The sequence below is a fragment of the Notolabrus celidotus genome, unplaced genomic scaffold (genome assembly GCF_009762535.1).
Source record: "Notolabrus celidotus isolate fNotCel1 unplaced genomic scaffold, fNotCel1.pri scaffold_316_arrow_ctg1, whole genome shotgun sequence".
Lineage (NCBI taxonomy): Eukaryota > Metazoa > Chordata > Actinopteri > Labriformes > Labridae > Notolabrus > Notolabrus celidotus.
The window spans coordinates 30,082-44,774 of NW_023260150.1; the positions used below are offsets into that span (position 1 = coordinate 30,082).

The 14,693-nt window shown below is 39.8% G+C and overlaps 1 protein-coding gene across 1 annotated transcript; it reads right to left on the reverse strand.

Annotated features, from left to right (window-relative positions):
- Positions 1-5,449: 5,449 nt before the first annotated feature.
- Positions 5,450-14,564, reverse strand: klhl26 (kelch-like family member 26). Its single transcript, XM_034679081.1, is given in 4 exon segments — positions 5,450-6,577; positions 6,580-7,784; positions 10,910-11,092; positions 14,277-14,564. Coding segments are annotated over 4 exon segments (1,812 nt in total). The 5' UTR covers positions 14,327-14,564; the 3' UTR covers positions 5,450-6,203.
- Positions 14,565-14,693: the final 129 nt, after the last annotated feature.

Consider the following 14,693-nt stretch of genomic DNA (forward strand, 5'->3'; position numbering starts at 1 on the left):
CTAAAAATATGAGTCAATGCGGAAGTGTTAAAAGCTGCAGTTCATCGAGGATCCGCTTGAGGCTGGCTCCGGAAGTACCGGAAGTCACATACACATGAATGGGGAAAAGACGATCTTTGCAGCATTAATAAACATGTTTACAGCCTGGTACAAAAGATGAGTGTAGTCTGAATAGCTCATTTCTCGATGTCCTCTCACTGTGAGGGGGGTAAATTTTTTTCTAATTCGGCAATTTCGAAGATATTGAGATTACCAGACTTCCAATGAGAGGCACAGCTGCCTGTGGGAACACTGCAGCTGTTGGCTAGGAGGCTCAAAGCCCGCCCTCTTTACGTCACACTGGCTCGACAGAAGCAATATGGCTGCCGCAGCCGATTGGTCTCAAAACAGCTCTTCAGAAACAGATGGGTGACGTCACGGATACTACGTCCATATTTTTTACAGTCTATGGTTTTGATAACTCCCAGCAATGACTTGGCTGACGCGTTGTACTGTCATATGTTTGTCGATACAATACCTTTTGCTGTAGTTGTTTAAATAACAATTCTCAGGCTTAACTCTGGTTTGCAGCACAAAACAATCAATTTATTTGCATCACCGTACGAAGTGTTAAACAGCATCCACAAGTTTCTCATTCATTGAACGAACAAACATTTAAGACGCGGTTCTCCATGCCGCCTGCCGACGCAGCGTCATAGCGTCACAGCATCCAACGTGACAATGTGACAACGGTCAAAAACCAACTGCCCTTCCGGGTCAAGACACACATCTGATACCTAGGCGGTGACGTACCTTTATACCTGTGCCCTCAATCAGCAAAACAATGACACCCAGTGGCACAATAAACAATGTGGTTCACAGCTTGACCCAAAACATGAATATGGCTCTTACAATAATGATTTACTAAGTCATTATCTAGTTCAAATTGTAGTCACTTTTAAAGTCATATACTGTCTTATTTAAAGTTATTAGACACATAGATATTATTTATTAATGTATTGTGGATAATTTCATTATTTTTTTAATCATTAATTCGATTTTATTATCTTGTAATTTTTACAGATTACCTCTCAGCATTTTAATATTTTATTCAGTTTTAATTTGCTGGATTTAATTATAGTGAAACATCTTAGTTTCCTTAACTGGTTTAAGCTTTTATTGTTTTATTTTCTTATTAATTTATTTTATTTTGAAGAGGTTAATTTCCTGAGTTGAGTTTTAACATTTTATGTTACCTCATGAAGATATCATGACAGTGTTTCCTCAGTTCGTCAGCAACCTTTAAAAAATGATGTTTCATTATTATTATTAATTATTATCATTCTTATTACTACTATTTTATTTGTTTATTCATTATTCTTATTCTTATTGTTATTGTTGTTATCATTATTAATATTTATTTATCATGTTCCTAACCTTGCTTATGGATTGTGGGATCTGGGGGTCTGCTTCTTGCTGTATTTATAATTTATTCTACTTTATCACTCTTATTATTTTTATATACAGCACTTTGTGTTACAATATCATTGTATGAAAAGTGCTTTATGAATAAAGTCTGATTGAACAATGAGCGTGTAAGCTGTTATTTTACTCACAGTTAATGTATCACCTTAATTTAGGTTTTAAAGAAAACCTCAATCACACTGTCGTTAAACGTTAAAGGGCTCCAGCTTTACCATTCTGATGATTTGTATTGTTTTCTTTTATTTAACCATGAATTGATATAATATCTCATATTTGGAATACACTAAGCTTCATACCTTCAACCTTTCCACACAAACATTAACCCAAACAAGACACACTTTTGTTTATTTATTTATTTTTATGCATGTTTATATATATATATATATATATTATCATCTATTTTTCTTTTCTACTTACTATTAACCCCTTGAAATTAATAATTAGGAAACTGTTATTCAGCCTTATCTGTTTCATTATCATTATTTATATGATATATTTATCTACTTTCCTATTATTATTATTAATAATATTATTATTATTCTCTTCCTCTTTCATTGCTTACTTTTTATGGATTATTTCTGCTCTATTTTTTGTAAACATCAATTGTCTCTGGTTTTTTTTGCTGTTGTTTTGTGTCTGTTTTTGCCTTTGTTTTCCATTATTATTATTATTATTATTATTATTATTATTATTATTATTATCATCATTATTATTATTATTATTATTATTATTATCATCATCATTATTATTATTATTATTATTATTATTATTATTATTATTATTATTATTATTATTATTATTATTATTATCACTTCTATGTCTGTTTATTTTATATTGTCCATATTCGTGCCTTCTTAACTTGTTATTCTGTCTACTATCAATTTGTCACCCTTCTCTTGTAAAGCACATTTCTTGCACAATAAAAAACAAAAAACAAAAACATGAATGGATGTTGGTTTCAGACTGATGCATGGAGAAATAATGCATTTTAAGATTTCAACTTTAGATTCATGACAAGAATCTTTCTCTACTTTCAGGAATGAACAAGTTGCAAAGTTGATCAACCAAGAAAAGAATCTACTGTATGTGTTTAAAGCCGGAATGAAAGAAATATCCTTTCTCTCATCAGGCCCCCTCGTATCTTAAAGAGCTCATAGTGCCCTATTACCCCTCTAGAACTCTACGCTCCCAACATGCAGGCCTGCTAGTTGTACCTAAAATCTCTAAAAGTAGTATGGGAGGTAGAACCTTCAGTTATCAGGCCCCTCTCCTTTAGAATCATCTACCAGTCAGGGTCAGGGAGGCAGACACCCTCTCCACTTTTAAGAATAGGCTTCAAACTTTCCTTTTTGATAAAGCTTATAGTTAGAGCTGGATCAGGCTTGGACCAGCTTTTGTCATGCTGCTATAGGCCTAGACTGCCGGGGGAACTGGCACACTGACACAATGGGATCCTAGCTCACCCCCTTCCCCCCAACCCCCTCATCACTTACTTTAACTCTGCCTGTCCCATTAAAGTTACTAACCATAGACCTTTCTGGAGTCCCTGAGCTCCCTTGTCTCGTAGATTCCTCTGAGCTGCCGTAGTCGTCCTCCTGCTGCGGACGATCTGGACTGCAGCTGATACGGACGTGCTGGACTCCAGCGGCAACAGCTTCTACGACTCGTCTCATCACTATCACCTCTCTCTCTTACTCCCCTCTATCTGTCTTTCCAGACCCAACTCGGGCGAGGCATGATGGCTGTCTAACATGAGTCTGGTCCTGCTGGAGGTTTCTGCCTGTTAAAGGAAGTTTTTCCTCTCCACTGTAACTAGCTAAATACTGTGATGTGCAATGCTCATGGTGGATTAAGGTGGGGTCAGACTGAGTCTTGGTTCTGGGTCTCTGTTCATAATTTGACATAGAGTGGTCTAGACCTGCTCTGTTTGTAAAAGCGTCTTGAGATAACATTTGTTGTGATTTGGCGCTATACAAATAAAGATTGATTGATTGATTGATGAGATAAAACTTAATGTGTGTGTGGGAGTGTGTGTGAGTGTGTGTGGGAGTGTGTGTGGTAGTTCGACCTTTCATGTTGATAAAAGTAATGCTATCAAAAAGACACTGATGGTTTGTTTAAAACATGACACACCTTTAATAAAGGATGCACATTTAATTACACACACTTCTACATTCCCCTTTGACTACAGAGATTTCCTTTATATTGCACTTCAACTAAACATCATGTGCTTTTACCTCAGTACTGTCAAAACAATACAAACACACACGGAGGCAAACAGGAGACGGTTTGAAAACGGACACTCCTCACCATGGTGCAGATGGTTGGTCACATTTAAAAAGGAGGAAAACTTAAAGCTTCATTTTTCCGTGCACACACACACACACACACATTAAGTACATCGATTACTTCAGCAGCAGAATCAGGTGTGTGATGAATACTGCTTTGAAAAGTGCAGAAATGCAGTCGACACAGAAAAGCACGAGCCGGCGTCGAGCCGGCGAACAGACGATTCAAGCTCTGTGTTTCCATCGGACAAAAGCGGTTGTGGTTCTCAGGATGTAGCACTTGTTTGACGGAGCAGCACATCACCTGACACACACACACATGGAGAATACATGTAGCTGCCTTAAGAGACCCACACTGGTTTGTTATGTTACCGGAGACAACAATTAGTGCGTTAGTGTGAGATTCAGCAAAGCAAACAAAAACAAAACACAGAGAGCGTGGTCCTCAAAAAACAGGCGCCGTCATGGGGCGCCGTCGTGGGGCGCCGTTTGGAAAGCTGTGCACACCGGAATTAACATTTCTTCACATTTAGCTCCAAAACGACATAAAAATGTAGAGTGAAATTTTAAAAGTCACTTTTTTTATCACATTTAGAGAAATATTTGTGATCTTCTTCATATTTAATTTTGTTGTGCAAAATATATTAAGTTAAAATTACTGTTAAATCTGAATGCTAAATATAAATGATAAATGTTAACTCTAGATATTAATGTTACATATTAAATCACACTGTTTGATCTGTAGCTCTTATTTTGGTGCTTCTGCTAGGCGACAGTGTGAATTTGCATATTAGCTAAATATTTAGGATTGCAAAGCAACATTTAAAGTTTAGATTTAGCATTTATATCTAGATTTAACATATAACATTTTTATTTAACATTTAGATTTTACATTAAACATTTAGATTCAACGTTAAGATTTAAGATTTAATATTTAGATGTAACATTTAGATTTAACACTTAGATTCAACATTAAGATTTAACATTTGATATTTAAAATATAAAAGTAAATGTTAATATAAATCTAAAGGTTAAATCTAAATCTAAATGTTAAATATGAATCTTAATGTTAAATCTAAATCTAAATGTTAAATATAAATCTTAATGCTAAATATAAATCCATATGTTAAATAAAAATCCAACTTTTAAATATAAATCTAAATGCTAAATATAAATCCAAATTTTAAATATAAATCTAAATGTTAAATATAAATCTTAATTCTAAATATAAATCCAAATGGTAAATCTAAATCTAAATGCTAAATATAAATCCAAATATTAAATATAAATCCAAATGTTAAATATAAATCTTAATGTTCAATCCAAATGTTAAATATAAATCCAAATGTTAAATATAAATCTTAATTTTCAAACCAAAAGTTAAATATAAATCTTAATGTTCAATCCAAAAGTTAAATATAAATCTTAATGTTCAATCCAAATGTTAAATATAAATCTTAATGTTCAATCCAAATGTTAAATGTTGCTCCGCAAAGCTTTTATTTTGGCATTTCTGCTAGGTGGCAGCATGAATTTGCATATCAGCTAAATATTTAGGATATTTAACATTTAGATTTATATTTAGCATTTGGATTAACAATGATTTTAACTTAATATATTTTTCACAACAAAATGAAATATCAAGAAGATCGCAAATACTCCTCTAAATGTGATAAAGAAGTGACTTTTAAAAATTAATTCTACTTTTTATGTCGTTTTGAATCTAAATGTGGAGAAGTGTTGTTATTTTCGGTGTGCACATCTTTACAAACTGCGCCCCACACGGTGTGTCCCCTCAGTATAACAGAAACAAAAACACACACACACACACACACACGAGGAAAAGCATCAGCTAAATCTGACTTTAAATCAAAACAACAAATATAAGTTAATTTGTGCAACGATCACTGATCACTGATCACTCAACGATTTCCTTCAGTTTGATCTTTGAATCATAAAAATAAGAGCAAACAAAATGAAACATTCTGAACTGTACAATCATTACGTCACACATTTGAATAAGTCTGTTAACACCTCTGCAAACACACACACACAACAACTCAAGCCTTCAGAGACGGTTTGTGCTGTCTGTAACTTAAGCCCTTGAGTGGAGAAACTTTAACACTTTAACATTTCACAGACGGAGTTCAGGATCGCTCCTCCAGACGACTCATCAGAATGTCTGTGGTGCTTTTACTGACTCTGTTAAATACCAGACTTCAAAACCAGGAAGATTGATTTGTTGGTTTAACACGTCCTGCCTCAAGCAAGATAAAGATAAGAGTTATAGTGAGTGGTTACTACTGATGAATCAAAACACACACACACACACACACACACACTCACACACACACTCACACACTCTTTCATAGCGTTCACACTTTGTGTTGTTTCTGTGGTCGGCAGAGAAAAGCACATAGAATGAAACGTTGACAGTCACAGGTCGGATCATTAGCGCTGCGTGGTGTTCTGTGGAATTATGATCGATGTAGAAGCGATGCCCGCAAAGGATTCTGGGAAGTGCAGATCCCTCTCCCACTCGTCCGTGTCCGTGTTGTAGACCTGCACGATGCTCGTCACATTGTTCAGGTGCCAGTTGTACCCCCCGACGATGTAGATCTTCCCGTCCAGCAGACAGCAGCCGGCCTCGGACTGCCCCGCTCTCATGGGGCTCACCGTGGTCCACTGGTCGTTTTCGGGGACGTAATACTCGACCGCGAGGACGTCGAAGCAGCGGTCCACGTGGTCCATGCGACCGCCCAACGCATACACCCGATCTCTGGCGCTGATCATGGCGTGCAGCACTCTTGGCTCGTTCATGGGGCTTTGAAGTCCCACTGGTCCGAAGCCGGGTCGTAGCAGTGGAGGGTTTTCTTGTCGTCCAGTGAGACCCCGTAACCCCCTGATATGTACAGTTTCTCTCCACAAGGGGTCCCTGCATGACCCCAAATCCTGCGTTTTAATGGCTCCACACAAGCCCACTCGTTCTTCTTCGGGCAGTAACACTCCACAGATGACAGACTGCCGGATCTGTTGCGCCCCCCGGTGGCGTACAGGAGTCCGCGCAGCACGTTGAGCTGAAACTGGATCCGAGCCTCCTGCAGGGGTTGGATGCGCAGCCACTGGCTCAGATGCGGGTCGTAGCGATAACAGCTGTCCACCGCCCCCTCGCCGCTGCGGTACTGCAGGTGCTGCCCGCCGACCACGTACACAAAGTTATCAAGCACGGCGACGCAAGCGTGGCTGCACCCGGCCTCCATCTCCGTCAGCTCCTTGAACTGGCGGGAGGCGATGTCGGGGAGGTGGTACACCTTTGTGCTCACGGTGCGGTCGTTGTCGGTGTACGGCGTCCCCCCGAAGGTGATGAGCGACATGACGTCAGAGCGGATGAGCGTTCGGGACGATTGCATCTCATGCTGTCGGAAAGGAAGAATCTGGTAGTTGAAGGCCTCGAGGAGATACTGGCGGCACAGCACGTCCTCCACCATGATGTCCACCGTCTGAACGCTGTCCACCAGCTCGGACGAGCGCATCAGAGGGAAGCGCACGTGGCAGAGGACGCTGCTGGCTTGAGCCCTGCGAGACGCGTCATACCTGAGCCACCTGATGGCGGCGTGGAAGAGGTCAATCTCGTTACAGTTCTTTAGTTTGTTGCTCTGCAGGAAGAACACCAGGCGCTCCATGGGAATGTGCAAGAAGTCCTCCTCCTCGGCGATCTGGAGGAAGTGTCGGAAGGTGAAGGCATCCACTGATTCTTTGAGGGAAGACAGGCTGAAGGTGGTGGCCATCTGGCCGATGTGCAGGCAGGTCTCCACGCTCATCGCCGACTTCAGGAACTCCTCGCAGAGCTCCACGACTGGGACCATTTGGAGAAACACGGCTGCCCCGAGGACATCCTGAATACAGTCCAGGTCTAGAGTGACCTCTGAACTGTAGGCAAAGTCAATAATGTGCTTCAGGCCACGGGCCGACAGACCCTTCAACTCAATGGTGTCTTGACTTGATTCCCTCATCCCTCCTGTAAACATCGCTCTGAAACACAAGAACAAGTCTGTTAATGATTCATTATTTATGCTATGATTTTTAATAAGAAGAATTTTTATTGCAGCACATTGAATTAATAGTGAGGACATTGAGATATGCTGTATGGGTTCATTAATGCGTATAAAATATGTAATATATATAATATGTTATGAATATATTTGTAATTTATGTGTATGAATTTATGTGCTTTGGCAATAACGTGTCTTTGTTCATGTCAATGCAGCAAAAATTGAATTGAAAATTGAATTAATATATATCCCTAAAATTTTATTTAGCAATTTATTTATGATGGAGAAATTTCCTCATTTTACATATCTGCAATTTTTCTACAATCACTTTGAATTCTGTAAATATTTGATTTTTGATTTCAAACATGTAAAAATAATAGAAAAAAATACAAGTACAAAGGAAGAAATAATAAAAATATCTAATCAATCAATTCCATCAGCAAGCACTGTCTGACTTTAATCTCAGAATTCAGAATTCTGACTTTATTCTCAGAATTCAGAATTCTGACTTTAATCTCAGAATTCTGACTTTATTCTCAGAATTCAGAATTCTGACTTTAATCTCAGAATTCTGACTTTAATCTCAGAATTCTGACTTTAATCTCAGAATTCTGACTTTAATCTCAGAATTCTGACTTTTTTCTCAGAATTATAGTTTAAAAAAAGATTTTTGACCTTAACTTTTTTTTTTTTTCAGTGGCCCTAATCCTCTTCCGTAGAAACCTTTTACTTACATGGTCAAACTTATTTAATCCTACCCCTTCGAAAAACTTTAAACTTCATGGATCAGATCAAATAAATATTGCATGCATTGTTTTGCATTTGGTCTTGATTTGAACACCTGCCGGGGTTTCAATGTTGAAATTTGGTTGAAAATGGAGTCAAATCATGTCTAAGCACCTCAGACTTATTTTTTTACCAACTTAATTAGAATGAAATTAAAATAACAAGTCAGAGAAAAGTTGGATTATTTGTTCATTCTAATGTTGAAATGGTATTTCTGGTATTTTAGCTTTCATATAAAATCATAAATGCAGAGATGTTCAGGCTGTGGGATCTGAGACATCATACAAGGAGGGGTGTGAGAATTGAAAGACCCTCGGACACTGAGGTAAAGCAATCAAGCTTTATTAAAGAGCACCTTTCATAAACATCAAATTCAATTCAAAGTGCTTCACAGCGATTTAAAAAATGTACAAATCAAATATGTAAGACGAAACGTGAAACAGAAATGGATTTAGAAGTAAAGACTAATGCAAAACAACTGCAATCATTTTTTATAAATAAACAATAAATGGAATTATTTAAGAAATAAGTAAATAAAAGATAAAACATAAATAGTCAAGACAATAAAAATGTAAAGATAAAAGTCTAAGATAAATAAAAACACTAAAATAGAAAGGAAATGTAGTTAAATAATAAAAATAAGAGTTAAAATAAATAAAACAATAGAATATTAAAATAAATATAAAAATTTCCCTTTTCTAAAAATATTATTTTATTATTTGTTATAATTAATTTTTGTACTTTCCATACAGATATATCCTTTTAATTGTCTGGCTGAGTGCTAATTGGAAATCCAGTGATCAGGGAATTTTGTCCTTGACTGTCCCATGTAAATGTTGTTCTCAATGTGAATGATTTCTGTGATCATATGTAACAAACAAAAAAGACTTTGATAAAAAAAAATAAAGTCTGAATGTCTCTTTCAGCTCCTCTCAGATCCTCCGGCAGGCTGTTGCGTCACTGAGAGTTTCTGTTCTCCTCTGAGGAACAACTGAAAGAGAGGAGCCGGAGGATCTGAGAGGACTTCCTGGTTCATACACTAAAAGCTGAGATGCACATTTCTCCAGTGTTAGCTTCTCTACACTGGCTCCCAATAAAATGTAGAATAGAATTTAAAATCCTTCTTTTAACCTACAAAGCCCTTAAAAATCAGGCACCCTCGTATCTTAAAGAGCTCATAGTGCCCTATTACCCCTCTACAACACTACGCTCCCAACATGCAGGCTTGCTAGTTGTACCTAAAATCTCTAAAAGTAGTATGGGAGGTAGAACCTTCAGTTATCAGGCCCCTCTCCTTTGGAATCATCTACCAGTCAGGGTCCGGGAGGCAGACACCCTCTCCACTTTTAAGAGTAGACTTAAAACTTTCCTTTTGATAAAGCTATAGTTAGAGCTGGATCAGGCTTGGACCAGCTTTTGTCATGCTGCTATAGGCCTAGACTGCCGGGGGAACTGGCACACTGACACACTGGGATCCTAGCTCACCTTCTTCCCCCCAACCCCTTCATCACTTACTTTAACTCTGCCTGTCCCATTAAAGTTACTAACCATAGACCTTTCTGGAGTCCCTGAGCTCCCTTGTCTCGTAGGTTCCTCTGAGCTGCCGTAGACGTCCTCCTGCTGCGGACGATCTGGACTCCAGCTGATACGGACGTGCTGGACTCCAGCGGCAACAGCTTCTACGACTCGTCTCATCACTATCACCTCTCTCTCTTACTCCCCTCTATCTGTCTTTCCAGACCCAACTCGGTCGAGGCATGATGGCTGTCTAACATGAGTCTGGTCCTGCTGGAGGTTTCTGCCTGTTAAAGGAAGTTTTTCCTCACCACTGTAACTAGCTAAATACTGCGATGTGCAATGCTCATGGTGGATTAAGGTGGGGTCAGACTGAGTCTTACCCTGTCTTGGTGTTGGGTCTCTGTTCATAATTTGACATAGTGTGGTCTAGACCTCCTATGTTTGTAAAAGCGTCTTGAGATAACGTTTGTTGTGATTTGGCGCTATACAAATAAAGATTGATTGATTGATTGATTGATGTAGTCTGGTGTGAGGACATGCAGCGCCTTAAAAACTAGTGAAAGGATTTTAAAATCAAAACGGGTAGAAGCAGGCAGCCAGGGTAAAGACTTTAAAACAGATCTAATGTGTGCTCTCCTCCTGGTCTTTGTTAAAGCTCTTCCTGCTGCTGCTTTCTGAATTATTTCTATTAGTACTCTTTGGAAGACCAGAAAGGATAGCAAGCGTTCAACGTAGTTACTTTGAATCACAGCTCACTCTAACAGAACACACATCAGATAAAGTTAGTGATCAATACCTTACCTGAAGTAATCACTGCAGGCAGCCAGTACAGCCTTGTGGACCTGGAAGCGCTCCTCGTTGATGGCGAGCACGACGTCAAGGAGCTGACCCTGTGATCGTAAGATGGACAAACCCTGGAGGAGGGTGGCACTGTGGCTGGGGGCCGAGAATGTACAGCGCAGGGTGCTGTTCTTGTTAGCCATACTGAAAGAGAAACAAAGGGCTTGGTCATGATGGGTGAATCAGAGAGAGTATACAAGTTCACTGTTTCACTCTCTTATCTAAAGTGCTGAAATCCTCAACTCATCCTGTAGTTAAGTCATGATTTAACATATATGATGAGGAGCTAACAAGTTCAAGAATAAATGACAGGGAGAAATCAGACACCTTTGTATCTTAAAGAGAACATAGTGACCTATAACCCCTCTAGAGCAATACGCTCCCAACATGCAGGTCTGCTAAAGTCTCTAAAAGTAGTATGGGAGGTCGAGCCTTCAGCTATCAGGCCCCTCTCCTTTGGAATCATCCACCAGTCAAGGTCTGGGAGGCAGACACCCTCTCTACTTTTAAGAGTAGGCTTCAAACTTTCCTTTTTGATAAAGCTTATAGTTAGAGCTGGATCAGGCTTGGACCAGCTCTTAGTTATACTGCTATAGGCTTAGACTGACACACTGAGATCTTGTTTCACCCCCCTTGAAGTACTTTAACTCTTCCTGTCCCATTAAAGTTACTAACCATAGACCTTTCTGGAGTCCCTGAGCTCCCTTGTCTCGTAGGTTCCTCTGGATCTCTGCTGCTGTGAACTTGCCAGACTCCAGCTGCTACAACTACTACTATCCGTCTCACCACTACCATCTCTCTCTCTCTTCATCTCCCTCTATCCCTCTCTCCAACACGGTCTCAGCAGATGTGTGTCTAGATCAGGATTGGACCAGGTCTTAGTTATGCTGCTATAGGCTTAGACTGACACACTGGGATCCTGTCTTTCCCTCTCTCTCCTCTCTCTGCCTGTCTCTCACTTTAACTCTTCCTGTCCCATTAAAGTTACTAACCATAGACCTTTCTGGAGTCCTTGAGCTCCCTTGTCTCGTAGATTCCTCTGGATCTCTGCTGTAGATTCCTTTTTTGGGTCTTTCTTTCATTCTTTCTTTTCTGTTCTTCTTTCCTGTCAATCCTTCCTTCTTTCTCGCTTTCATTTCGTGTGTTTGATTATTTTTACTTTAACCAATTGATTTATTTATTGTTATTTAATTTAAGGTAATTAACTTTGATGCCATAGGGGTGTTAGTATATTTCGTAGCCTGTACATATAAGTCAAGCCTATTTGTTGTTTCTTTGTATTTATAGCTAAGGTTATTGTTATTATATTTTTATTTTATTATTTATTGTAGTTCTTATTCTTATTCCTATTCTTATGCCTTGTACAAAGAGAGCACAGTTTACTAAAGTCAAATTCCTTGTGTGTTCAAGCATACTTGGCGAATAAAGCTGATTCTGATTCTGATTCTGATTCTGCTCACTTTTATAGGTTGATAGTTTTGCACCGGGTGACGTCTCTATATATGGGCAGGTAAGATAGGAGGGGCGGACACCGGGGATGGTGAATGTTTTTTTACCGGGAAATTTGAAAGAGACGCTTCCTTTTGTTTGAGCAAACCTTTAGTTATACAATAAACCACCAAAAGACTGAACACTTGGCTGGACATTTACACTCTTTTGGTCACCGTGTAAGATCCACTCTCCCTGTGCCCCGTGGCAGAGTTTTGATTTGAGATTTAAAGGTGACATATCATGCAAAATGGACTTTTTAATGGTTCTCTACCTGAAATATGTGTCCCTGTCTACAAACCCCCCGAGAATGAAAAAAATCCATTCTGCCCCTGTTTAGATTTCTACACCTTTCTGTAAATGTGTGTGAAACGAGCCGGTTCAGACTTCAGTGTTTTTGTTACGTAACAACAATATCCGGTCTGTAACAGGAAGTAAGAGCTCGGAGCTTGTTCAGCCCATAGACTGTATAAAATACAACTCAACCCCTCCTCCGTTTTTCATTACCTGCACATGTGTGCTAACAAGGAGCTTAGGAGGGAGGCATGCTAGTTGTAGGCTGTCTTAATAAACACAAAGGTCGGTTTGACTCCCCACGTCTGCAGATTTGAAGATCTAGTGGATGATTTTTATTTTTCATGGAAAAGTGCTAGCGCTAGTTAGCATAGCTACATAGCTACATAATCGTAGCTGTAGCTGTAGCTGTGTACCAAGACACACGTCTACATACTGACAAATAAAACAACAAGAAACACTAAATCAGTGACCAATCCTTCAGAAAGGTCCTGCTGCAGGCGCCTCTCCGTCAGGATCAGATTCTGGATCAGATTCAGAGGGTTGAAGTAACGTGATCTCTGAGCAGCCGTGTATATTCAACCAACATGTAAACATTAGATCAACGTGCTAGAGAGCCGAGGCCACACCCACTTCCGGAGGGGGCGTGGTCAGAGAGAAAACAGAGTGTTCTGATGAGGGCTGAAGAAGAGGGTTTTTCAGGCAGACCAAAATCTGATTTCAAAGTGTTTTTTTGAGCATAAACTTTAAAGACATGTTTTGGGGACCTCTTAGACCAATATATGTTGATGAAAAAAGCGTGATATGTCACCTTTAAGTTTTGTAAGTTGACCAAGTCAAACAGCCACTAGAATTAAAATTTCAAAATATTATTTAATATAATTTTTTTCCTGCATACGTCACTGGCCTGATTTGCACAATCTACCCGGGACTTCAGCCTGCGGTCGAAATGCAGAAAACAATGGGGGACCAGGAACCTTTTAGTTCAGGGGAAAGTAGTTCTGGGGGCTAAAAGACCCAGGAACTCTTGGTTGAAATGCACCTGTAGTGGAATAAAAAGTACAATAACTGTCTTCTATAAGAATACATAAGTAAAGTACAGATAGTCAAACATGTTAGTGAAGTGCAGCACTAAAGTACATGTACTGTGTTGCTGTCCCCCCCTGGTTATTACAGCTGAGGTGTGATTACTGGAAACAAAGTCCTCATAGAATAACATGCAGCAGTGTGCAGACAGAGGCCCAACAAGTCCTCAACAACTATATTAAAGTTTCTTAAAGAGACTAAGGCATGCCCACTCTGCTACATGGACTCTGTTAAGTTCTGGTCCTGGGTACAAAGTGCAGGACAGGACCCGGTGTTGACGCCCGGAGGCCCGCAGAGCTCCTCGGTGTTTCCTGTAGACCAGCACCGACACCGAGACTCTCAGTCCGGCTCCAGCTGCACCGAGCACCCGGAGACGTGGACGCATCATCCAAAGCGACCCCCCCCAGCACCTGTCAAACCCAAGGGGTACACAACAAGTCCTGCACCCCGACTCTCTCACCTGTTCCGTGGATACTGCGAAGCAAAATCCCCTCCATCCGACTCCGCCATCTTCTAGCACAGAGCAGCGCGCATCGGGCATCTTCTTCTTCAGAGGAGGTCCCTGAAGGTCAGAGGCTCAGGAACATGTTCATCCTGTCTGTAACATGGAGACTGGACCTGGTCTGCAGGCACACAGGGGCAGCAGCTGTCTGTCTCTGGTTCTGATGTGGACTCAGAGGAGGAGGGCTGACCTCTCCCTCTCTGCTTGCTTTAAGTCCTTCCTCTGTGCTGACAGCTGGTGGCCACGTGGGGGCGCACACGAGAGGGGAATGCAGGTGTGCTGAAGATAGATACTGTTGTGTTCAGAAGTTTACAGACCCTGGGAGAATGCATGGGTTCTTGGGTAGTTTCTGTTGTCTTTATGATATAAAAGAGT